This window comes from Setaria italica, chromosome VIII (genome assembly GCF_000263155.2).
Source record: "Setaria italica strain Yugu1 chromosome VIII, Setaria_italica_v2.0, whole genome shotgun sequence".
Lineage (NCBI taxonomy): Eukaryota > Viridiplantae > Streptophyta > Magnoliopsida > Poales > Poaceae > Setaria > Setaria italica.
In genome coordinates, this window is record NC_028457.1 from 23,161,709 (window position 1) to 23,187,640 (window position 25,932).

Sequence of the window (25,932 nt, forward strand, 5' to 3'; positions counted from 1 at the left end):
GGACCTGCCGTTGAGGTTGGGCGGCTGGGATCGGTTGTGCTGGTCTTCCGCCCGCCTGATCACCTTGCACTAAGCGGCGGCGCTATAGTAACCATTCGCTAATGATGGATTAATTAGGCTTAATAGATTCGTCTCGCGATTTAGCCTAGGGGTTGTGCAATTAGTTTTGTAATTAGGCTATGTTTAATACTTCTACTTAGTGTCCAAATATCCGATGTGACAGGTGCTAAAATTTAGCACCTACTATCCAAACACCCCCTTCCTCACCTTCTTCCCTAACTCTTCTATCGACAATGGTCCATTAAAAAATACTGGATAAAAAAATATTATCTAACTTTTTGAATTTGAACTAATATTTTTTTAAAAAAGTTAGACCAACATTTTTTCAAAAAGTTGCTAACATTTCTTCGGGAAAAATTGAATCCAACATTTATTAAAAAAAAGTTGCACTAACGTTTTTCGAAAAATATTGTACCAACATTAATCCAACATTTATTAAAAAAGTTCCACCAACATTTTTCGAAAAAAATTGTACCAACATTAAAAAAAAGGTTAAATTCAACCTTCTTCTTCGGCGGCTGGCGAGGTCTTCTTCTTCGACTCCGACGGCCGACGAACCCGCACGTGGGTTGGGGCAGCAACGCGGGATGGCGAGCCGCGACGGCGGCAGGGCCGCCTGCGGCAGCGGTGGGGGTGGCAGCTGGGGGTGGAGGAGGCAGGGGTAGGATGATGTGTGTTAAGGTTATGGGATCCAACGGTGTAAGCTGTTTTGCACGAATCTCAAACACTCGAAGATAAGGAAGAAAAAAATCTTCCGAAACATGGATAAGATTTCCTGTATGTTCCGACCCATGGGCCTGAAGCATGATAGCTTCTCACTGACTAGTGGTCCCAGCGCAGTCAACTGAGAAGGAATAAGTCATAACACGTTAGCATTTGCATTTTTTAAGGTGGTTCCAAATTGTAAGTCATTTTGATTTTTTTTCTAAGTTCATAAATATTAGATGAATAATATCCATGTACCTAGAAAAATCAAAACGATCTATAATTTGAAACGGAGTAGTTAGGAAATGGATACACAATTTATTATCTAGCTTTCAGAAGAGAGAAAATCACTATATGGTCTTTGCCCATTGATCATGTAGGAATAGATAGCCATAGCTTATCTCTTGTAACGCCCTGGAGCAAGTCTCTCGGACTCCCCTGTAAACGTGTGCACGTTATCACAGTTAGCAGCCAACGGATCTTGTACATGTATAAGTAACAACCAAATCAACGGAAGGATCGTCGTGCATAGCATTCCAACTCTCTTCATGGTATCGTGATATCGTCTAACCACGATCCACCCCTCGCACCTCGATCCGCTTCTCCTGGTGCGTTCTCTTCCCCGCTCCCATGGCATCCTCGCCTTCCTCAGTCGGCTCCTCCTCCCACCACACCAATCCTTATGCCCGAGCTCCTCCGGTGCTCATTGCCGCCGCCTTCGTCAACCTCATCAACATCCGGTCTCACCACTACAAAAAAATCTTCCGACTAGTGACGAACTAAAAAATATCACTTTTTTTCATCATAAACTGTGATTTATGACACGGGAGTAACGAAAACCTTTTATCATTAGTCGAGCGTCATGAATCGCAACTAGTGGCGTTTCTTATTTCGGTGCGTCACTAAGATAATGACGAATGAAAATTCGTCCCACATGTCGTCATAAACTGGCTCCTGCGTAGCATGCCATGTCGGATCACAGTCTGATGTGACATGAGGGTTGTGATGAACTGTTTCATCATAGATTGAATTAGGTCCGGTTCTTGTTGGATCGAGCCCAATAATTATTGTCATAGATTGATTTAGGCCCAACTTATTGTGCCGAGCCCAATAATTGCTGTCGTCGAAGATTGATTTAGGCCCAATTCTTCTTAGACCAAACCCAATAACTGCTGAAGTCATAACTTGGTTTAATCTCAATTCTTGTTGGATCAAGCGCAATATATGATGACATCATAACTTTGTTTAGGCCCAATTCTTAATGGATTTAGCCGAATATTTGCTGGCGTCATAACTTTATTTAGGCCCACGAAATAATGGTCGAGGGGGTGAGCCCACGAAATTTTCAACCCAGTTATTTTCAGGTGTAGCCTAGGTAGCGCTTAATTAAAATATAATCTAATTTAGTATTACATACAAATCAATTCCATAATTGATAGCACAAATAATCTTTCCATACCACATATACAAATAAATGTTTCTCATCACACTTCACACATTATTATTCATGATCAAAGAACAAGCACAAGCATATTATCCCTAAGAGATCACAAACCACTACACATGATATCTCTCTGACCAAGAACAAAGCTGGCCTAGAAACACATTGAGCACAAACCACAATACTCACAAACCATCACAAGCCGCTGGGAGGCAATGAGCAGATGCCTAAGAAACACATTGACCTTACCTTCTAAAGTTTAGCAGTTGACGAAGGAGGTACTCAGTTTCTCTTACTGCTTTCTTCGAACTCTCAATCTTGTCGGACTGCATTTTTATTCCTGCATCTGAAGCTTGTGCCTTCATGTTCAAGTGGCTCAACATTTACTCCTGTTCAACAACTTGTTGTCTTAGTTCTACAGCTTCTTGTAGCCCTCCCAAAGAAACTTCAGATCTTGAGCTTGTAGCTAAGGATGGCTTCACGGCCACATAATCAAGGAAGGGACATGACTGAAAATTATGAGGACCAGGATTTGGTACTGCAACCCTAAGGATTATTTTTAATATTTTAGCCTACAAATGAAAGGAGTAGAAGTTAAACTTCAACCTTAAAAAAAGTAATTGAATAAAGTAAAGAGTATAGGATTTAGTTACATACCACGACATGTGATTGAATTTTAGCTATGTAGGAACGTGATACTAGGCCCTGCATAATAAATATTTGGTCAGTTGTCTTAGATATAAGGAACAGAATGTACCATGACCATAGAAATACAGATGTCGACCTTGCAAATAGATCTAGAATGGCTAGGTAAGAGAAGGTTCTCAAATCTAACACAATACACCAAGAAATTTACTTTTCACTAAAGAAATACTCCAGTAGCATGGGGGCTGTGGCCACATCTAGGCGTAACTAGGCTTTGCTCCAGATAAAAATAAACGTGAGCAGAGTGCTCTCCGGTGAAGCAGATGTAGATATAGAAAATTGGAGGGGACTACAGAGAAAAGAAATGAGATTCTCACTTGTGGAGCTCGAAGATGCATAGGCGCATGGTTGGACGGGGCAGCCGGTGCTTGCATGACATCCTCGCTCAACTGCTCAGCTACGCAAGCATGGGCACAGCCGCTGTAAGGACATTGAGATGTTCCTCCAAGAGTGCCACTGACCATGTCTCTCCTTGATGCCCGCCGCCCGTGGAGCTTGCCGTCGCCGTTGAGGTACCCCACGGCTGCCGAGCTCAGCCGCCACCTCAGATCTAGTTGGACTTTAGAGCCAGCGGAGAGGAGAGTGCTGATTTTGAAAATACAAGGTAGGAGTTAGGAGGGGCACTGCGGTAGCCATATTTTTTTTATTTGGGGGAAGGCGAGGGAATACAGAATTTGGAGATCTTGCTTTAAAGTTCCTGGGTGCGAAATGAAAATTTGGTAAGCTGCACTTGCTGCGGGGTCACTGATAAGATTGTGCGCTCTTATCGGAGCCATTTGTTAGAGAAGCTGGGTGTATTTCATCTTGCATGCAACATAGGCAGGAGACGAATATCTGAAAGAGGCCCACACTTCAATGAATCTGGGTGTGTTTCCCGTCGCTGACAACAAAGGGGAACAACTGCTTTCTCTAACTATAATGCATACGCGTCTGTTTTTTTAACTCATGTGGATGTCATGATTTTCCTTCTTTTTTATCCTGACCAAAGCGCACTCGTGTACCCGCCGAATATTTCGCATGCCTACACATGAAGAAAGCCTGCATATTCTGCCCTATACTTGTGGCAAGATTCCTAATTAGTGTAGGCCTGCGTATTCTAGGCATCCCATGTATTTTCATGGCTACTGTAATCCCGTGAGGCGTGAGCTAGGAGTAGGTGCACTACATTGTTGGTTAGTCATGGTGCTTCAATAAATAGGCGTGCCCCCGAGGCCTTTGCTCATCGGCTCTTCATCTTACACGCATTGTTAGTGGTTGTGCTAGGCAACTTACTTGGTTCTCCGTCTTGTGAGAAGTGAGATCATAGCTTCCGCATCTTGTTGATAGGTTGCCATCATTGCTTGTGGTCATTGCTTATCATTTTTAGTTATGTTGATCCATATGATCTGTATGACATGGAAGAAGTACACGAGAATGAAATAGAGGAGCTGAAGAAATCTGAGTTCCTTTGATTGCAGGACCACGGTTACACTCGTGTGCTTCGCAATGGCCGCTTTGTGTGCCCTTATTGCTTTCTTGCCCACCGGACGTGGTGTATTCGTGACATCGTGCATCATGTGTCTAGCATTGGTCGCTTGGGTCGTGTTACCCTAGACTTGAGGACTAGGCATTGTGCATTGGAGGACTATCTCCGTGGCGACCCTTGCTTTCCTGCATTCTGTGCTGTCGCAGGTATGCCGGAATAAGCTTATGCCATATCCATCTCCATGACCATGTCCGTTGTCTCCTCGTTGCCATGCCTGATGCATTGCATCTGCGTGTTGTGATACTTTCATGTAACGGAGATGACTTTATTTGTATCATCTGGACCAGTAGTTTTAGCCTGTCGGTGCCTGTTGACAGTGCACCAGTTTAGTATTTAAAATTTGTATGGTTTCATTGTTGTGTGTGTGTGCCATTGTACGAGTGTGGATCCGTGAGGATGTATCATGTATGTGTACTTAAGAATATGGTATAATAAGAACGATCATGGTTTGTTCATTACTATTTCAGAATAGAGGAACTTACGTTGTGTATCTTCTTGTATAAGCTGATAGTTCTCTATACTCTGCTTCCTATTTAAGGCACAAAAGAAATCCCTTGTTGTTTGCTACCTCTACTTTCTTCCCCGTATCTTTCCAATCTCCACCGCTGCCCGACGAGCTGCTCGTCCTCATGCCCAAATCCACCAACATGGCTCAGAGCCAAACAAGCTTTTGAGAGCACACCAACACACTCTTCTCCATGGCAAAAGGCCTCTTCTAGGAGTTCGACGCCCACGTCATCGTCGTTGCGTTCTCCCCCACCAGTGAGCCCAAAGCTTATGGAGCACCCACCGCCGACTCCGTCCTCCGTACCTACCTCCCTGAGATCCATAGCTCGCCATCTCCAGTTTGCTCTGAAACAGTGGTAGAGGCCGCCACTAGGGTTGACGGAATGAAGTAGGAGGCAGAGGAGACCGCTTTCCTAGCCGATGCGGAAAGGGTGCATCAGGCTGCCGCATGGTCAAAGATCTTGGTGGCTTAGATGAACGCGGGGAAACAGAACTTGTGGAAGGTGGACATGAAAGCTCTTGGGGCGGACGAGCTGCCGGTGTTCGTTGGGGCGTTGGAGGTGCTAAGGACCGACGTCCAATGCCACCTCGACGCAATGGAATCATCCCGGAAGGAGAAGATGCAACCTTAATCATTTTCTGTTAGAGCTCTCACTTTAAGATAAATCATGAAGATGTTATGTGAACTTTTATGCTACCTTAATCCTTTTATAATCCATGCAAGAAAGATTTGTATATTCTTCTTATGCATTATATTAGCATCAATCAGAAGTATGATCTATTCACGGAAAATTGAATAGGTCGGACTAACATTTGCGATCCTCTATTGGGAAAAAGATGCTTGGTCTGAATTTTGGCAAGGTGAGCAAGGATTTCCTTACTTTTGAGAGAGAGCCAAATAGGATCATTATTTGTTAATAATCGTTCCATATTGATTTTCAATCTCTTAAAGAACTGATGCACTATTCTAATTACATTCTTATTAAATGAAACATAAAATTTTACCCATCTTAGTTTCTCGAGGCATGTGAGTAGAAGAATGGCCCATTGGGAAATAAATGAGGGAAGACCAAAAATTGGTTTCAAGTAACCATACCTATACGAGAACCAAGGAAGACCGGCTGTGTGAATGTGGAGGATGTTACATTACACGACGCTGGAACATGGACGGTTTCCATGTTAATCCTCTGGTACAAATTAGAATTTGTTACAATTTTTGAGAAAATATGTACAGACATATGATCCATTAGAGGAAAAGTGAATAGGACAGACCAATATGTTCGATCCTTTGTGGGAAAAATGGTTTGAATTTTGGCAAGGTGAACAATGATTTCCTTGGTTATGAGAAAGAGCCAAATAGGATTACATATTTGATAATGTCCGTCTCATATTGATTTTCAACCTTTAAAAAACTAATGCATTATTCCAACTACAATTAGATTAAATAAAATATAAAATTCGATCCATCTTGGCCTCTCGAGCTATGTGAGTAGGAGAACAGCATAGCAAAGATAAACGATCTAATTAATCTCCCTAGTAAAAGCTTGGAACTCTTGGAAACAGCAAAATAAAATCATGCAATTCGATTGGCAAAGTGACAATACATCATCGGCACAATGATCAAAAATAGTGATTCTTGGTAAGGTACAGACATATGATCTATTGTTGGAAAAGTAAATAGGATGAACTAAACTTTTCATCACATGTTGATTTTTAACCACTAACGAAACTAATGAGGAAAGATAGTCATTTGTTTCTAAATACACAAGACAAGATAGCTGTTGTTGCTAGTACACAGTACAAGAGAGTCCGTTCATGAACATTCAACGGGAAACATTGACTTTTTTTGCCAAAGTGTGGTGCTATGGGATAAGAATAAAAAAAATCACATGACAAGACATGGCGGGACTAGCATTGGAGGGACCAGCGCTGATGTCGAAGTCCACCTGCCTCCTCTTCTTGGCCATCTTTGAGTCCACCTCCTCTTGCTCCCTTCTCTTCTTGGCAGCCTGCTTCTTGGCCCTCTCGTCCTTCCTTCTCTTCTTGGCCCTCTCCTCCTCCCTTCTCTTTCTGGCAGCCCGCATCTCGACCCTCTCCTCCGCCACAACCTCCACCAATGCCACCTGTGCCGCAGCCTCCTCCGTCGGCTTCCTCTTTCTGGCTTCCCATTCCGCGTTGTAGGCCACTGCCATTGCTTCCTCCTTCACCGCCTCCGCCGCCGCTTCCTCATCCTCCTCGTGCTCCTCATCCGAGTTCTTCTCAACGTTGGTCTGGTCGTCGTTCTCCTCCTCCTCCTTCTCATACTTGGTCTCCTCATCGTAGTAGTACCTGGGAGACTCAGGTACAATGGAGGGCTCAGATGAGGGGTCAGAGTCATCATATGGTGGCCCACCATCCTCATCGGAGGAGTAGTTGGAAGGAAGAAAAGAAGCAAGCGGAGAATAAGCCATGGTAGTTTTCTGGAGGAAGAGAGTGTGGAGGCAAGGCAATGGAGGTGTTGGTTAGCACAAGAGGAGGGTACTGGTATATTAATGGCTCTCAGTTGCTAAGGGAAAGCCAAAGGGTCACATCGGGAGTCGGGGGACGGAAAATGGCAAGAGGCACGTCGATCTCTAATAATGTAACGGTCTTTTGCAAGTGAATAACATTGAAATCTCAGTGAATTCTGGTAGAGAAATAAAGAACTAAACTTAATTTGCAAGTACTAGAACATGGAGAGATAAATGATCGATATCATTGCAAACATAAATGATCTACATAATCTCCCTAGGGTTGCTTAGGGACTCCCAGTCGCCCTCGAAGATGTTGAAGCGACTGACATGGCGGAAGTGACGACCTCTTTCTACCACTGTCAGGTGTGACCTTGAAGGCGGTCAACATCCTGGGAGGATGGAAGCACAGTGAAGACCAGCTTGGAGGAGGTGTCGTGCGCCATCCAGAAGTTGTGATGGCCCAGCAAAGCGCTGATGTAGACTGATGCGGTGTGCCAAGGAGTGTGGTGGTGCTACTCGGTGACATAAATCGCCACCACCCGATCGGCAACACTGTTTCAGACACCAAGGTGGAGCAGCACAGCCTGGGTGACGGTGAGTTCTAATGGTGGAGTTGGAGCATCCATGTCGACGATCCTGAAATGCACATAGAAATTAGTTTTGATCGAAGAGGGGGCAAGGTCAAATGCACATACAAATCGATATAGAGACTAGGGAGAGAGCATGTACTTGCACCGAGAGGAGATGAGGAAGGGTTTTCTTGCGCCGAGAGGAGGAGATGCGGAAGGGTTTTACTGTGCTTGAGGCTGGCTAAAGAAGAAGTGGAGGGCTGTGGCATCACATTTATAACAAGACCACCGCTCCTTCACCAGGCAAGTCTCCCAAAACAACCGTCGCTAGAACGTGGATGGTTGCCATGTTGATTTTAAGGTAAAAATAAGAATTCTTTAAGAAACCGGAATTTCTGCGAATATATTTTGTACGAGACTGGAATTTTTTGGTCACGTCTTACCGGAGTAGCAGAGACAGTTGCGTTTCTTGGCAACGTGAAGGCATATTTTATGGTTTAGGAAAAGTAAATAGGCTGGACTAACATTTTCGATCCTTTGTTGGCAAAAAGATGCTTGTTTTGAATTTGGGCAAGGTGAGCAAGGATTCCATCTTTTAGGAGAGAGCTTAGTAGGATCACATTATTTGTTAATAATCATCCCATATTAACCTCTCCAAAATCCGATTCACTATTCCAACTACAACCAGTGGCAATTTAAAGGGGGGCGCACTTGCCTTGGGAATTAAATGAGGGAAGACTAGGAATTGGTTACAATTTTTAGGAAAAATATGTACAGACGTATGATCTGTTATAGGAAAAGTGACTAGAACGGTCCAAAACTTTCGATCCATTGCTGGAAAAAAATGATTTGAATTTTTGCAAGGTGAGCAAGGATTTCCTTGGTTTTGAGAGAGAGCCAAATATGATTACATTATTTGTTAATGTTCATCTCATATTGATTTTCAATCTCTAAAAAAACCGATGCACTATTCCAACTTCAATCATATTAAATGAAACATAAAATAGAGTAGGAAAATAGGGGATTAATCTACCATCGAAAGGAAACAATCCTTTGATCTTACAAACAAAAGATAACAGCATAGCAAAGATGGCTAGGGTTCCAACAAAATCTAAAGTTACTAATTAACATCATAGCAAAGATAAGTGGGTCCTGAAGAGGTAGAAGCGGATCACGCAGCGGAAGATGATGACCTCGTTCCACCACTGCTAGGTGTGACTGTGCAGGCGATCAACATCCTAGGTGGATGGAAACATAGCTAAGACAATGGCGAAGGTGTCGTCGTCCACCATCCTGAAGTTGTGGTGGCCAAGCATAGTGTCGATGCAGACCGACGCGGTGTACCAAGGATCATACTAGTGCTGCTCTCTGACACAAGCTGCCACCACCCAGTCGATTTCACCCTCCCGGAGACCAAGATGTTGCAGCACGAGCAAGGAGATGGTGGTGACCAGCGGCGGAGGTGCAGCAACCATGTCCATGATCCTGAGATGCACATAGAAATTAGTTTGATCAAAGAGGGGGCAAGGTCGTATGCACATACAAATCGATATAGAGACTAGGGAGAGAGCACTATACTTGAGCCGAGAGGAGATGCGGCAGGGTTTTCGTGCGTCGAGAGAGGATGCCCAAGGGTTTTCTTGCACTTGAGGCCAGCTGAAGAAGAAGAAGTGGAGGCTTGTTGCATTTATAACAAAACCACCGCTCCTTTGCCGGCAAGCCTCCCAAAATAACCAGCTTCGTGGATGATGTGACATTACACGTCGCTGGAACATGGACGGTTGCCACGCTAATAATTGGGTAAAACAAAGAATTCGATTCTTGGCGATGTGTAGACGTATGATCCATTTCTCGGAAAATTGAATAGACCGGACTAACATTTGCAATCCTTTATTGGAAAAAAGATGTTTGGTCTGAATTTTGTCAAGGATTTCCTTGGTTTTGAGAGAGAGCTAAATATGATCATATTATTTGTTAATAATCATTCCATATTGATTTTCAACCTCTCAAAAAAAAACAGACGCACTATTCCAACTACATTCTCATTTAATGAAACATAAAATTAGATCCATCTTGGTTTCTAGGGGGATGCGAGTAGGAGAATGACCCATTGGGAATTAAATGAGGGAATAACATAAATTGGTTTCTAAGGGCATGAGAGTAAGAGAACGAAATCTAAAATTACTAATTAATAGCGTAGCAAAGATAAACAATCTAATTAATCTCCCTAGGAAAAGCTTGGAACTCTTGTAAACAGCAAAATGAAATCATGCAATTCGATTGGCAAAGTGACAATACATCATCGGCACAATGATAAAAAATAGCGATTCTTGGCGAGGTACAGACGTATGATCCATTGTCGGAAAAGTAAATAGGATGAACTAAACTTTTTATGACATATTGATTTTCAACCACTCAAAAAATCGATGAGGGAAGATAGTCATTTGTTTCTAAATACACAGTACAAGATAGCCGTTGTTTCTAATCTGTTGTGGTGCGGTGGGATACGAATAAATAATACATAACAAGACAAGGCATGGTAGGCTATGACGCAGCATCATGACCAGGGAAAACCAAAGTACCAAGGAAGATGAACGGATTCTTGCCGATGTCCCATCATAGAGCAAACAGAGCAGAAAAAAAGGGGATTGATCTTGGGACTAAAAAATAGGGGATTTCCCTACTAGATTCATAGAGCAGGAAAATAGGGGATCGATCTTTCCATTGATCTTACACACAAAAGATAACAACATAGCAAAGATGGCTAGGGTTCCAACGAAATCTAAAGTTACTAATTAACATCATAGCAAAGATAACAACATTGATCTTCCACCGGCGTGGCTCGCTCACTCCATCCACCACTCGTTCCAGGCCACGACGCGGTAGCGGCTCCACTTCTTCTTGTTCTTGCCCCTCAGGGCGTGGACTTTGCCATCCCAGGACATAGTCCTTGACCTTATTCAGGATCCTCCACCGATGCCTCGTGCCAGGGCAAATGGGGCATGTAAAGGTGTTGTCAGCGTGGCGGAAGATGCGCAGAGTGTTGCCCCGGGGGAAAGGCGTGCAGTAGCCACGGCGACGGTCGTTAGATGAGTCCATCTCAGTCTGGGTGTCGGAGTCGGGGTCAATGCATCAGCTTGAAGGGTCACCATCAAGGCCAACTTCCGAGGCGGCAACGAGGGTGCAGGGGTGGAGGAAACCACCCCCACCGCCGAAGGAGGCTGGGAACGCACCAGGGAGCCTCCAGTGGTTCCGTGGCGACCATCTGCATGTGATGGCGGGTTAAGGTCGGTGGTGTCGGAGTGCGATCTCGACGACGAGTGCAATGGCCACCCGAGGTCACCAGCGTCAAAGCTGGATCCCGACGCAGAAGCGCCGCCATAGCGGAACGACCCCACCGCGTGGATGTAGCACTGTAGAGCTGCCGTGAAGTTGTGGGCGGTGGCGCGGCTGGAGCCACCACGAGAGCGTGACGACGACAATGAGGTGCTGGAGGATTGCTCGATGCGCGAGGGGGAGCCAGTGGGGGAGAGATGGTGCGACGGGGAGCTGGAGGAGGTGGGGGTCAAGGGGGAGACAGATCGCTTCATGGTGTCAGCCAGGCTGCTGGGGTGAGGCGCGCGCATCGGGGAGGAGATGGTAGTGGAACTGGCGATGACGCCGATGGTAGGGGAAATGGTGATTAAATAAGGAGTTTCTCTCCTTCCATGGGAAGTTGCGCCGGCTTCCTTGGGAAGCTAGGGAACAGGCGCCTCTCGAGGATGGCAACTAGCTCCTCAAACAACGCACGGGAACAAGAACCGGTACAGCAACTGCCGGAGGCTGTGGCATTGAATATTCGATGTGAATGCAATTGGTTATGATTCTTGGTGAATCTAGAAGGAAATTCTATTGTCAGAAAAGTAAATAGGCCAGACTAAAATATTATGAGTGTGGAGTTAGTCGAAAACATTTGCTCTCCCCACCTATCAAGGATTGCCTTCCCAAGTCTTGGCAAACAAGGCTAGTGTGCAAGCTTGGGCAAGACAACCAAACAGACCCAGAGTTTCATCCATGGTTTCATTTTTTTTTGTTGATGTGGCACTCTTGGAAATAACAAAATGAAATCATGCAATGAGATTGGCAAGATTGATAATACATCATCCGCACAATGCTCAAAAACATAAGGCAACATAACCAAAGTGACACTTGCTATTCTTGGCGAGGTGTACAGATGTATGATCCATTGTCGGAAAAGTAAATAGGCCGGACTAAAATTTTTGATCCTTTGTCGGAAAGGGTGAGGGAGAGGAAACAGAGCAAGCAGAGCAGGAAAATAGGGGATCGATCTTCCATCCAAAAGGAAATGGACCAAACTGTTCGATCCTTTGTTGGAAAAATGGTATGAATTTTGGCAAGGTGAGCAAAGATTTCCTTGGTTTTGAGAGAGAGCCTAATAGGATTACATTATTTGTTAATTTTTGTCCCATATTGATTCTCAACCTCTAAAAAACCTATGCACTATTCCAAATACAATCACATTAAATGAAACATAAAATAGAGCAGGAAAAGAGGAGATTGATCTTCCATCCAAAGAAAACAATCCATTGATCTTACAAACAAAAGATAACAGCATAGCAAAGATGGCTAAAGTTCCAACGAAATCTAAAGTTACTAATTAACAGCATATCAAAGATAAATATAAGGCAACATAACCAAAGTGACACTTTCTATTCTTGGGGAGGTGTATATAGGATTATGGATCGATCCAGTACGGTTCGTTGATGATCATGGGCGGCGCCGGCCTGTCGAGTAGGAACGGGTCCAGCAGGACCCCCTCACTCATTAGGATAGTCAATGCAGCGGGCCCACTTAACATCAATAGTCGAGCGGCCGGCCACAGGATCCACACGCAGTCAGCCCAGCCTCTAGGGCACTCCACCCACTACACGCCAGTTTCAAGTGGCGACGACGCCTCGTGGGAGATGGGGTCGTGGTATTCTGGTGGCGGCGTCGGGGCTTCCCTCACCGCTCCCTGGCTGACCAGCAATGACCCCTGCAGGTGCTGCAGTGTGTGCGGAGCTCTATCGGGTCAGTCCTCCACTATGACGCCTTCGTCGTGCCGCAGTCATCGCATCTCCCCACCGTCATAGTGGCTGGCGCGGACGGTGGGAGGGCAAGGATGGCCATTGTGTCACTTCAGCTCGGACGCGAGGCACGCGAGGAACGGCCCCGTCCATTAGGGGAGATGTTGGCGGAGGCAACGAACAGGCACCAGGAGTCGCGTGACAGCAAAGAAGGAATAGTGAGGTTCAAAAGGCGATTAAATAAGGAGTTCCTTGGCTTCCATGGGAAGTTGCGCCAGGTTCCTTGGGAAGCTAGGAAACCGGCGCCTCTCGATCTGAATGCAATTGGTTATGATTCTTGGCGAAGCTAGACGTAAATTCCGTTGTCGGAAAAGTGAATAGACCAGACTAAAATGTTATGAGTGTGGAGTTAGTAGAACATATTTGAGTAGTGCAGTGGTGGATAGCAACTACCGCACAATAAGGATTGCCTTGCCAAGTCTTGGCAAGCAAGGCTAGTGGGAAAGCTTGGGCAAGACAACCAAGCAGACCTAGAGTTTCATCCATGGTTTCATTTTTATTTGTTGATGTCGCACTCTTGGAACAACAAAATGAAATCATGCAATGAGATTGGAAAAAGTGACAGTACATCATCGGCACAATGTTTAGAAACATAAGGCAACATAACCAAAGTGACACTTGCAAAATACATCATCGGGAAAATGTTCAGAAACATAAGGCAATTCTATGGTCCTTTCACTCTAAGTACCATTAGCTACCAAAATATAAGAGCACCATCCCACCTCTGAACCATCTACTTAATTAGCCTTGCCACCAAGCATCAATCCCGCGACAACAGCAAATAAAGCAAGCAGCATGTGCGCGAGTTTGACATTGTGCTAATAATTCCCAATTGACTTCAGCTCGGCAGTAGCCTTTTAAAGTTGTTGCTGCACCATCTTGAGCTCATTCCTAATCTCTCTAAGCTCTTAGTTAGCTTTTCCTAATTCTTCCTCCCACTTCTTTGCATCCTCTTCAGCTTGCACCTTCTTCTTCATGAGCCTAACCAGAACACCAAAGGCCCTATCATCCCATTCTGGATCAACCCAGATCATGTAACCACATTACTTTTTTCTTTCTGCAAATTAAACGCCCCTTTACAAATTGTTGTTGATAATAGTAACATGAAACCACAGAACCAAAATCTTTGTGAAGCAGGTAGCCATTACCTTTGGGCAGCAAGCAAACCAGTGGCCAGGGTTGAGAAAGGTCCAAGAATACATCACCACAACTCTCAACCTATGATCGAACTTGTTTTCAGGATGCCAATGGGTAGTGTTGCCGAAAGATGTCTCCGAGCAGTAGCTGCCAATGGAAGAAGATGGTGGAATACTTGGATGTTTCATAAAAGTCACTATAACTTGAAATCAATGTTTAGTTTTACACTTCATAAACTATAGCCTATCAACTTTTAACACCAATTGGAATGCAAACCTAAGGGTAGGATGAAATCGGAATCTACTGCCTTCAACCGAAATCCCCAATTCCAGAAATCCCCTTCCCTCTGACAAAAGGGGAAAGTAGTGGCACAAAATACGGGACTGACCTGACCGTAGCTCCTACTCTTCCCTTCGCTGCTAGGATGCGTCATTCCCGCCGCCTGTTGCAGATCTGCGCACCAACGCCTCTAGGCTCAAGTCTTTGCCACAGCCAACAGGAGCGTGCTGGAGAGTACTCCGTTGCAGATATACCCGTTGCTCTGACCTGCAACTAGAAAGTAGACTACACTTATTAGAATTATAATATAAAGAAGCTATCTTATTCAAAAACCATAAAGTACATTATGTCTTAGTGGTAGTGCTGACTCTTCAGAATCAAGAGGTCGTTTTTATTTTTCTTCCTTTTTTTCTCAGACTGAGTTGTGGGACCCTGCCAGATTTTATTATCTCAGCTGCCCATTATATTATCACACAACGTATTTGTATACATACTACCAATATCTATATTATTAGTATTACTCAATTATGCAGTGTATCTGAATTCTAAATGGTAAATATACTAGAATCAAATTGAAAGTAGACTAAACCAAAGCGGCATAATCAGATTGCATGTCATAGCCATTCATCACTACAAAGTTCGTAATCATCGTTCTTACTTATCCTAATTTGCCAGATAGTACATCACAACAGTAGCGATTGCTTGACCTTCTTCACCACATTGGTGGCCTGTTCCAGGTGTCCCTTCACCTTCTGCAGCTCAGCGACAGTCGCTTCAAGCTTCATGTTAGCCTTTCATTCTTCCTTCAACGATCTTTCTTCCTCTTCAACTTTTGCCTTCGTCTTCATCAGCTTCATCAAAATATCTTTAGTTCTAGCATCCCATTCAGGATCAACCCACATAAACGCTACACATTTTAGCCCTTCACGCTGCAGACACCGATTACATTCATACAATTCTTCATTTACAACACTAATATCAAGAGTACAAGCAAGGTTTATTAGAATTTAAACAAGTTAGCATTTATCTCGCTACAGGATGCATGCTGGCGCCCAGGGTTGTCAAATGTCTAATTATACCTCACAAGGAGAGCATACCCATGCTCGCACTTGTTTACATGATCCACAATGATAAGATTATCGTTAGGAGGCCCCGATGTACCGCAACCATTGACTTAAAGCGCCTCTAGAAGCTAGTAAAATATAAGAACCTATCAATCCATAATACAATCCAAATTAAAAACTAACTACATCATGAAAGTCATTGTAACTTGAAATCAATGTTTAGTTTTGCACTTCATAAACTATAGTCTATCAACTTCTAACACCAATCATAATGCAAATATAAGGGTACGATAAAATTGGAATCTAGTATGTTCAACCCAGATCCCCAAATCTAGAAATCCCCTTACCTAGGACGATAGGGGAAAGTAGCAGCTCAAACTAGGGCACTCACCTCATCGTGGCTCCTCATCCTCCCATCATTGCTAGGTTACGCAATCATCCTCCCATCGCCGCTAGGATGCGCCATTCCCGCCGCGGGCTGTTGCAGATCTGTGCAACAAAAGTCTTTGCGAAGTTAGCGAAGCGTGGTGGCGGCCATTCGATCAGTAAAGACTCACCTGAAACTTACATGTGGGACCCGGTCATGGTAAAGACTTCCCATTCGATCGGTAACAGGTTCGACCCACGGGAGGAGCACGTCTTCCTTTTTATTTTACCATCCTATTTATCAGCTTAAACTTACATGTGGGATCCTAGTTGGTTTATGATATTTTTGCAGAGCTTATATCGTCACAAAACCTCTGTGGAATAGTGAGTGACGATTTTGTTTTGGCTACAGTGGCAACTTTTATGACATTTCATAACTTTATCACTAAATTTGCTCCGATGTGAAACTTTATGATATTTTCAGCTAGAAACGTCATAAATGTGTCATAAAATTTTCGTCATACATCAACACATTTCTTGTAGTGCACGTTCTTGTGACCCTGGACTTCGACGACAGCAACTACGTGCAATGGAGCGCCTTCCTCGACAACACCCTTCTCAAGTTTAGGCTCATCGACCATGTCGACGGCACTGTCGACACCCAACTCTGCCTCCACAACGCTTAGTGGACGCAAATCGATCACTACATCGTGTCTTGGCTCTACGCCACCGTCACCAAGGGCATCATGGACACCATCTTCCAACCCCGGTGCACGGCCTTCTCGCTATGGATGGCTATCCACAACCTCTTGCTCGACAATGCCATGCACCATGCCTTGTATGCCCTGCAGGAGTTCCACAGCCTGTTCCAGGGTGACATGTCCGTCAACGAGTATTGCGGCCGCCTCAGGAAACTCTCCGACGAGCTGCGTGATGTTGGCGACCTGGTGTCCGATCCCGCTCTGTTGGTGAACATGCTCCGCGGCCTCAACTCCAAGTTCCACAACGTGATCTTCATCATCGGCTCCCAGTGCCTAATGCCAGACTTCCTCATCTTCCGCTCATACCTCCTTCCAGAAGAACACCACATGGAGAACCGCCACAAGATGGAAGATGCGACGGCTCTCCTCGCTGTTGGATCATCTTCATCCTCCAGCAAGCACTGGTGGAAAACTCGCATTTAGTCCCGGTTGGTAGGGAGAAAATCTCCCAAAAATCCATCCGGGATAAAGCATTCAAGACGAAAGGGGGTCTTTAGTCCCGGCTCACTCAACCGGGACTAAAGACACCCATTAGTCCCGGTTGGTAAAACCAGCCGGGACTAAAGGGGTCACCACGCTAGGCACAGCCCCCACCCCCTTTAGTCCCGGTTGCGCCAAAAAAATATTAGAAATTCCTAGGAGACCCCCCCACACGCGCACGTCGCAAGTTGTAAGTCACGCGATTTTTCACACGAAATATGCGCGTGCGTGGCACGTGGGATTCGAACCCACGACCTCAAGCCTCGCGTGTAGCTTCCTTACCATGCCACCTACACAGCACATCTGACTATATAGGGGACATAATCCTTTTGTATTAACTCATGGGGCACCTTTTAGTCTCGGTTTGTGTTACCAACTGGGACTAAAGACAAACTGAGACTAAAGGGTCCGAGAGCTTTAGTCCTTTTTCAGCCACCTGTGAGGAACCCTTTAGTCCTGGTTGGTGTTACCAATCGGGACTAAAGGGTCCCCCACGGTTGCTGATTTTTTCACCCGGGGCTAAAGGGTGTCCCATGGGTGGCTGATTTTTGACCCGGGACTAAAAGGGAGCCTTTACTCCCGATTGATATTTGACCCAGGGCTAAAGCACCTTTTGTCCCGGGTCAACTTTAAACCAGGACAAAAGGGGGTGCATGGAAGGTGAGTTCTCTACTAGTGAAGCCATCTACCCCTCCAACATCTTCCCCGACATTCGCTCCGACGAAGCCCGCCTTCGACAAGAAGAAGAAACGCAAGCAGTCCAACGGCCGCGCTCGCCATGGCACCACCACTCCGTCTTCCCAAGGCGCGCCGCCTCCACAGCAACAACCGCGGGGATCGGCATACAACCCCTGGACCGGTGTTGTCCAGGCGTGGCCAATGCCCTAGTGGCGCGTCTCGGGCACTAGCGTCCTCGGCCTCCGACCTGGCAACAACCACGCCCTAACGGCCTCGTACCAAACTCCCACCGGCAATGTCGGCTTCAACAACACGATGCAGCCCACTGCACCACCTCAATTGCTTGCAGCTCTTCAGGGCGTTCCCGCTCTAGGAACGTACACCAGCAGCGTGGCGGCGACTGGTTCCTCGACACCGGCATGACATCACACATGGCGTCCAATCCTGGTAGCAACTCATTTCTCTCCCCTTGTTCTTCTCCTACAAACATAATCGCTGGCAATGGAGCCACCCTACCTGTGCACCACACAGGCCATGTTTCTATCCCCACCTCCAATTCCTCACTGCACCTCCGCAATATTCTTATTTCTCCTTCTTTGATAAAGAACCTTGTTTCAGTTCGTGCACTAACCAGAGATAATTCACTCACTGTGGAGTTTGACCCTTTTGGCTTTTCTATCCACTGCTAGAGAACTGACTTTAGATACCACCTCCTTTAGAGAAACTCCAACCAGGATAAAAGGGTCCTCCACGGGTGGATGAAAAAAGAATAAAGCCCTCGGACCCTTTTTTATCCCGGTTGGTGTTTAGAATCGGAATAAAAAGGGTCCCTCATGTGTGGCTGGGAAATGACTAAATCCCTCGAACCTTTTTATCCCGGTTGGTATTACCAATCGAGATTAAATGAGGTCTTTAATCCCGGTTGGTGTTACCAACCTGGATTAAAGGGTCCTCCATGAGTTAATACAAAAGGATAGCATCCCTTATATAGACAGATGTGGTGTGTAGGTGGGATGGCAAGCTACGCGCGAGGCTTGAGGTCATTGGTTTGAATCCCACGGACCGCGCACGCGCATATTCCGCCCACGAACCAACCGGGATAAAAGGGGCGGGAGGCAGCCCCTGGCGTGGCGACCGTTTTATCCTGATTTTGGGACCCGTGATAAAAGACCCCCTTTTATTTCGACAGATTAATCCCGGATGCATTTTCGGGAGATATGCACCCTACGAATCAGTACTGATACCGAGTTTTCTAGTAGTGATTGAGGATCTTCGCACCAGGACGGTTCTTCTCCGCTGTGACAGCTCCGGGGACCTCCATCTGCTGCGCCTCCCCGGCTCCTCCACAGCTCATCATAATCTCCAGGCCGTGCACTCCACCAAGCTCTGGCATGCCCGTCTAGGACACCCTAGCAATGCTTCTTTATCTAAAGTTCTTTCATCTTTTGATTTTAGATGCTGTGACGGCATACCAGCATCTTTTGATTTTAGGGGCATTGTTGGTGTGTTGCAATACCTTACTCTCACACACCCTGATGTAGCATACGCAGTCCACCAAGTTTGCCTCCACATGCACGCGCCCACGGACACACACTGGAGTCTCGTCAAACGCATCCTTCGTTACATCCATGGCACCATTGACCACGGCCTGCAGCTGCACGCGTCGTCCTCACCGTCCCTGACTGCCTACTTCGATGCCGATTGGACTGGCTGCCCGGACACCTAACGATTGACCTCAGGCTGCTGCGTCTTCTTCGGTGACTCGCTTATCTCCTGGTCCTCGCGACGGCAGACGACTGTCTCTCGGTCAAGTGCTGAAGCCGAGTACAGGGTGGTGGCAAATGCGATGGCAGAATGTTGCTGGGTCTGCAACCTTCTTCACGAGATGCACATCAACATCGACAAGGCGACAGTCATCTACTGCGAGAACATCTCCGTGGTATATCTTACTGCTAACCCGGTGAATCACAGGAGAACCAAGCATGTCGAACTCGATGTTCACTTTGTTCGTGAGAAGGTCGCCCTGGGACAGTTGCGTGTGCTACATGTTCCAACCCAGCAACAATTTGCAGACATCACGACAAAAGGCCTTCCATCGCCTGTTTTTGAGGAGTTCAAGTCCAGTCTCAGCATATTCAAGCTCCCGATGCATCAACTGAGGGGGGTGTAGAGAATCGATAGCCATAGGCCCATAGCTTATCTCTTGTAACGCCCTCGAGCAAGTCTCCCGGACTCCCATTAAACGTGTGCACGTTAGCTAGAATCGGATCACAGTTAGCAGCCAACGTCTCTTGTACATGTATAAGTAACAACCAACTCAATGGAAGGATCGTCGTGCATTGCATTCCAACTCTCTTCAGATCAGAAGGGCAAAAAACGAGGAGCAATGATATATGGCACCCATTTTTGCTGAAGTTCTTGATTTTAGCCTGTGGTCTCTGGATAGTTTTATAAACCAGTTAAAGAAAACTTGGTAGTTCACAGATTATACTTCCACTTGACCGAAGAACAAAACCCGGGCAATGTGAAATCAAATGATCAAGCACTGGTCCCCAACTGCTGGGGGAAAATCTCAATAACCCTGAACCATGATCAAGCACTAAGCTAGTCCGGTATTATTTGATTGCTGCAGATAAAGAACAACACAATTCAGTATACTAGTTCAGCAACAGAAAGAAAAAAAGAACTCTTCTTGCCTCGAAGAATTGTGGTAGAAAAAAAAAATCCGCATCTCCCTAATTGCCTAGCTAATCACTCAATTCTTCCTTCTTCACATTTGGGCAGTTGTATCTATAATTCTATCAACAATTGCCGCCACAATCGCCGGACATTGGACCTGGACAGGATCTGCTCGTCGCCTCGGCGACGCGGTGGTGACATTGACAATGTTGGGTACGAAGACAATGGCATGCCTCCGTTGGCCTGGGATTCTTGGTCCAATGGTCCGGTTCGTCCGGCTGCTCTACAAGATCTGAACGGGGCCGGTGTTGCAGAAGGCGTCCGGCGGGCCGCCGGCGCCGACGCGGAAGTGCCAGAGGCGGCCCTTGGCGGCGACGAGGTTGTCCTCGCAGAGGTACTCCCACGCGTACCACCTATCCACGGTCCGGTCCACGTCGTGCACCGCCACGTCCACCTGGGGTGCCCCCTCCCCAGCCGCCGCCGCCGCCGCGGACGCGCGCGCCAGCGCCGCGGCGGTGTAGATGGTGCCCATCCGGCCGGGCTCCTCGGGGCCCGCACCGCTGGGCCCGTCGACGACGACGACGTCCCACCGCGCGTCGAGCACCTCGCGTGGAAGCGAGGTGAGCGCCAGCGGGCATCCGGACTTGCGCACCGCCCCCGTTGGCCGCCGGCACGCCGGGCTCCCCCGCGCGCGCCGCAGCAGCGGCCACGCCTCCGCCGCCGCGTCCCGGTACCGCGCCCGATGGATGGCCACCGCGGAGTCGGTGCTCCGGGCGCCACTGGCCTTGCGCCCGGAGCCGAGCACGCGGCGCGCGGCGGCGGCGTCCTCGGCGCTGTCGGTGACGAAGGCCGTGGCGGCGGCGGCCCCGGAGCCGGAGTTGAGCCTGGCGAGCGCGAGGAGCTGCGGGGAGAGGCCGAAGACCAGCAGCCTGCACGGCGCGCGCGCGGCGACGAGGGAGCGGAGCAGCGCGAGCTCCTTGGCGGCGAGCGCGCTCCTGGCCGTCCCGTTGCCGCCGGCGTCCCACGCCGGGCTGCGGAGGGAGGAGGAGGCCCCCGACGAGGAGCTGGTGAGGAGCAGCAGCTTGATGAAGGAGAGCGTGGAGAAGATGACGATGGCGATGGTCAGCAGCTGCTTCGGCGGCAGCATCCTGCTTCCCCCGCCGCTGCCGCCGCCGATGTGCATCTGGGGACTTCTTGCCCTGCTCTCCTCTTTTTTTTTTATCTCCTCCACTGTTGGATCCTCTACTGAGTTCTTGATCTGGTGTTCTTCCCCATTGCCTGCCGATTCTTTCTGCTCTCGGATGCCAGATCTCGTGCTCCTCCGCTGGGCTGCCGGGATCTTGTCCTGCGTACTTGGTTGGGGTTGCTCTGCTGTCGGCCGTGCCCTGTCCTCTGCTAGCCTGGGTGTTGACTTCTCTACGGCTGCTGTTAGCTGATGTTTCGGTATCACCTTTTTGAGGCTGTTGAGGTGGTAGCTGCTGACCTGCTGTGTTCAGCTGCTACATCCTTCAGGCCTGCTCGGATCCGGCGTCCTAAACTTTAGGACATGTAAATATAATCTAATTACAAAACTAATTGCACATATGGAGTCTAATTCGTGAGACGAATCTATTAAGTTTAATTAGTCTATGACTAGCAAAATGCTCATGCGTTGCTACGGTAAAAGATCGATTGTGTTTTTCAAACTAATGACATTTTATACCAACACAAATACTGCCATCTCCTTTTTTTTCTTTCGGTTCCCGATATCAACTATATCCAGCATTTAACATTTCCTAAGTTTAAGAAGTTTTGTAGTGGCTACTTGTTACCACGCATCAATTCTAACATCCAAGAGCGAAAACATATCACATTCACATTTAAGCAGTACTCCTATCAGCTATATTGTTTGCTTGATATTTTCACCATTATCCAAAGAATGAGATGCCCCAGACATCTGATCATGCAATTTAAGCAGAAATGTCACCCCCGGTAAGAACTCATAAAGTCGAGCCTCTCTTAGGATTCTAGTCCTCTCAGCAGCAGCTGTTCTTTCTTTTTCCAATTCTTGTTGGTGCCTCTCTTCAAGCATTCTTGTCTTCTCTGAAGGTCCAAAGGAGCTCACAATGTCTTTTAGTGAAATATTAGGAGTTACTATGGGTTCACTGAAAAATAAGGAAGAGAGCGGGAACAGAAAGAAAGTAACCAGCTACAATCCACCAGGTCAAGCAAAAATGCAGACTACGAACAAAAATGGAGAGAAGAAACAAACAATACCTAAGCTTCTCCAATGGAGCACGACCCAAAAGAACGTCGCACGTCGTGCATTTTGTATCCCCCTTCGTCAACTTGTCATATATGCATTGCCTGCAAACTGAACAAAGCATGCTATTATCGATGACTGAAGAAATGGAAGTCCAGGATGTTTACGGATTGCTAGCACAACAGCTCTATAATTCGTTTCATGACAGCGCTACGCGATGGCATTGAGCAGCTAGGACTGGGTGACAAGACACTCGCGCACAGATCGAGAACCCTCTGCACCCATGCTCAGCTGATCTAATTGCGAGTTGCGACTGATGCGCACCTGACCACTGCCCAGTGGAAAGCCCCTATTACAGTGTCAAAATCGAATGGAATCCAATCGATGGCAGGCGAACTGGAACTGGTCAACAAGGCCATTACCATCCCCGCCCGCCGGCCACGGCCAGGACGCCCACATCTGCAAACTTTTGGGGAACGCCGCCCCCAGAAGAGGAAGTAGAGGAAGTAGCATTTCGATCGAGGATCCCTGATCCCATCAGCTTGCGCGGAGGAGGCGGGGGAGCGAGCTTACAGGCATGGAGGCACTCGGAGATGGAGGTGGCGTCGTGGAGGAGGCCGCCGCAGATTCAGCAGCTGAGGCACGACGCGACGGCCGAGCGGTGCACCACCACCGCATCCGCCGCGGCGCCCGCACGGCCGCCGCCTCAGCTCTGCCGCGCGAAGGTGCCGCGAGGTGGCGGTCCTGGCGGCTGGAGAGCGGTGCTGTCGGGGAGCGGGTCCGCCGTCGCCGGAGCCGAGGCTTGCCGGCTTCCCCGTACCATTGCCGATGCGGGGCGGCACGAGCGCGCCGGCGAGAAGTCGGCCCACCGCCCGAACACGACGCCTCCTTTTTCCCGATCCAGATCCGGCACGGGGCGCGGCTCGGAGGGCGGAGGGAGGGGGCCGCTGGCCGCCCGCTCTGCCGCCCGGCTCCCCTGCTCCGCCACCCGCCCTCGCTCCTTACCGCCCAGCTCCCACCGCCCCTCCCTGCTCTCCGCTGTCGCCGCCCTGCTCCCGCCGGATCCAAATCCGGCGCGGGGCGTGGCTCGGAGGGTGGGGGAAGCGATTACCGTTTGTTTCTGTTTAACCCCCTCTCTTACTTCTTTTTTCCACCCGAGCCACCAATTTGTTAGAATTTGGACCGCGGGTTGATTCCAGGAAAGTTGAGGGGCTTTTTTGAAAAATGACCATGACGGTCGACCGTTCCAAGAAACATCCTCGCTTTCCTCTTTTTTTCCACTCGAGCCCCCCTATATTCAGAATTGGACTGCGGGTTGATTTCACAAAACGTCAGGATTTTTTTTGCAAAATGACCACGACGTACGAAAACCCAGGCAGAGACGTTACTTGCTTTAATAATAGGTAAAGATTTGACAATGTAGTGCTACAGTGACCATTTGCTAATGATGGATTAATTAGGCTTAGTCTCGCGAATTAGTATAGAAATTCTACAATTAGTTTTATAATTAGCTCATATTTAGTCCTCCTAATTTGCGTCCAAACATCCGATGTGACCCTCCTAAAATTTAGTACTTATATCCAAACACCTCCTGATTCTACATCGATTTCCTTTATTTCTAGACGTTTTTGCTTGGATTCCAAGAGAGATATTTCATATTCTCAAGAGAGAGAGTTTTTATTCACATTTCATCACATATGGCTAAAACGGCCAAGATTTCAATTGATGTTTTTGTTTAGCCGGCCGGTTGGGAGCGAGAGGTACCAAGTTGGTCACGTAACTGTGGTGGCGGTGGCAGCGGTTGTTATCCGAATCTAGGTAGGTACAACGGTGTTACAAAGAGTCGTCACGGTCTAAAAATTATCATCGTTAATCGAGAAAAGAAAAAATATATTATTAAATTTTATGAAGATCTAACGATCTAAGCTAACTCAAATAACTCAAAGAGTCCCTATCAACTATAATTAATAATTAGACAAATTAGGAATGAAAAATAATGGAAGTGCATGTTAGATTGGAAAGTCATTTTCCTCATGTTACGTTTGGCAGAAATACGACCGTGCACCGTACAGGGGGAAAAAGGTTAAGTCATTTTCGTTAAATTAAGTGAGAGATATAGCATACCTGATGTTAAAGATAGTTAAGGAGATTCTTTTTTTTTAAGGACTACGGCAGTTAGTCACGCAAGCCTCAACAACATTTTTATTACCACACATGACGGTGCAACTGTGCAAGCCTGCAGTTTTTGCGAGGTAGGAAAGGATGAGACGGACAAATAGCAAGGGCTATGCTATGCTATCCAGAAACTTAGGGGTGTTTGGATTCTGAAGCTAAAGTTTAGTTCATGTCACATCGAATATTTGGAGACTAATTATAAGGACTAAATATGAGTTAATTATAAAACTAATTATACAGATGGAGGCTAAACGGCGAGACAAATCTATTAAGCCTAATTAATCCATCATTAGCAAATGGTTACTGTAGCAGCACATTGTCAAATCATGGACTAATTGGGCTTAATAGATCCGTCTCGCCGTTTAGCCTCCATCTGTGCAATGGGTTTTGTAAATAGTCTATGTTTAATACTTCTAATTAGGAATATAAACATTCGATGTGACAGGGATTAAAGTTTAGCTTGGAGATCCAAACAACCCCTTAACCCGCTTTTTGTCTACATTGGAAGCCGCACGGTGCCATCAAAGGAGAGAGGTCATCGGACACGCATTGGATCACGCATTGCCCTGGAGCCAAGTTGAGTGTGGTAAAAAAAAAACCCATAAATTTCTCCCCTTCCAAATGTTCTAGAGAATAACCCTGAGGATTGTCGAGCTTAATCGAGCACTACTGCAGATATAGTCATCCACAATGACCTATCACCGTCGGCGGTGATATAGCATCAGAGCTGGTTTAAATGGTCCATAACCCTACCTAATTTAGAACCGGCGGTGATGCTATCATAGCCGAGCTGGTTTAAATGGTCCATAAACCCTACCTAATTTAGAACCGGCGGTGAATGCTTTTCATAGCCGGCTTTTAATAGCACCCGGTGGTGGGTACTTCGGACACGAACTCGAAATAAAATTTCAGTTGCAGTTGAGTCGAGCTCCCTCGAGTCC

General features: G+C 46.9%; 2 protein-coding genes across 2 annotated transcripts; both read right to left on the bottom strand.

Annotated features, from left to right (window-relative positions):
- Nucleotides 1–6,805: 6,805 nt before the first annotated feature.
- LOC101770515 (stress response protein nst1-like) lies at nt 6,806–7,393 on the bottom strand. Its single transcript, XM_004980435.1, has one exon. It carries the CDS (start codon nt 7,391–7,393, stop codon nt 6,806–6,808), a length of 588 nt encoding a protein of 195 aa, XP_004980492.1.
- A 13,074-nt stretch (nt 7,394–20,467) lies between these two features.
- Nucleotides 20,468–22,089, bottom strand: LOC101781973 (probable methyltransferase At1g27930). Its single transcript, XM_004979228.2, has one exon. It carries the CDS (start codon nt 21,755–21,757, stop codon nt 20,858–20,860), a length of 900 nt encoding a protein of 299 aa, XP_004979285.1. The 5' UTR covers nt 21,758–22,089; the 3' UTR covers nt 20,468–20,857.
- Nucleotides 22,090–25,932: the final 3,843 nt, after the last annotated feature.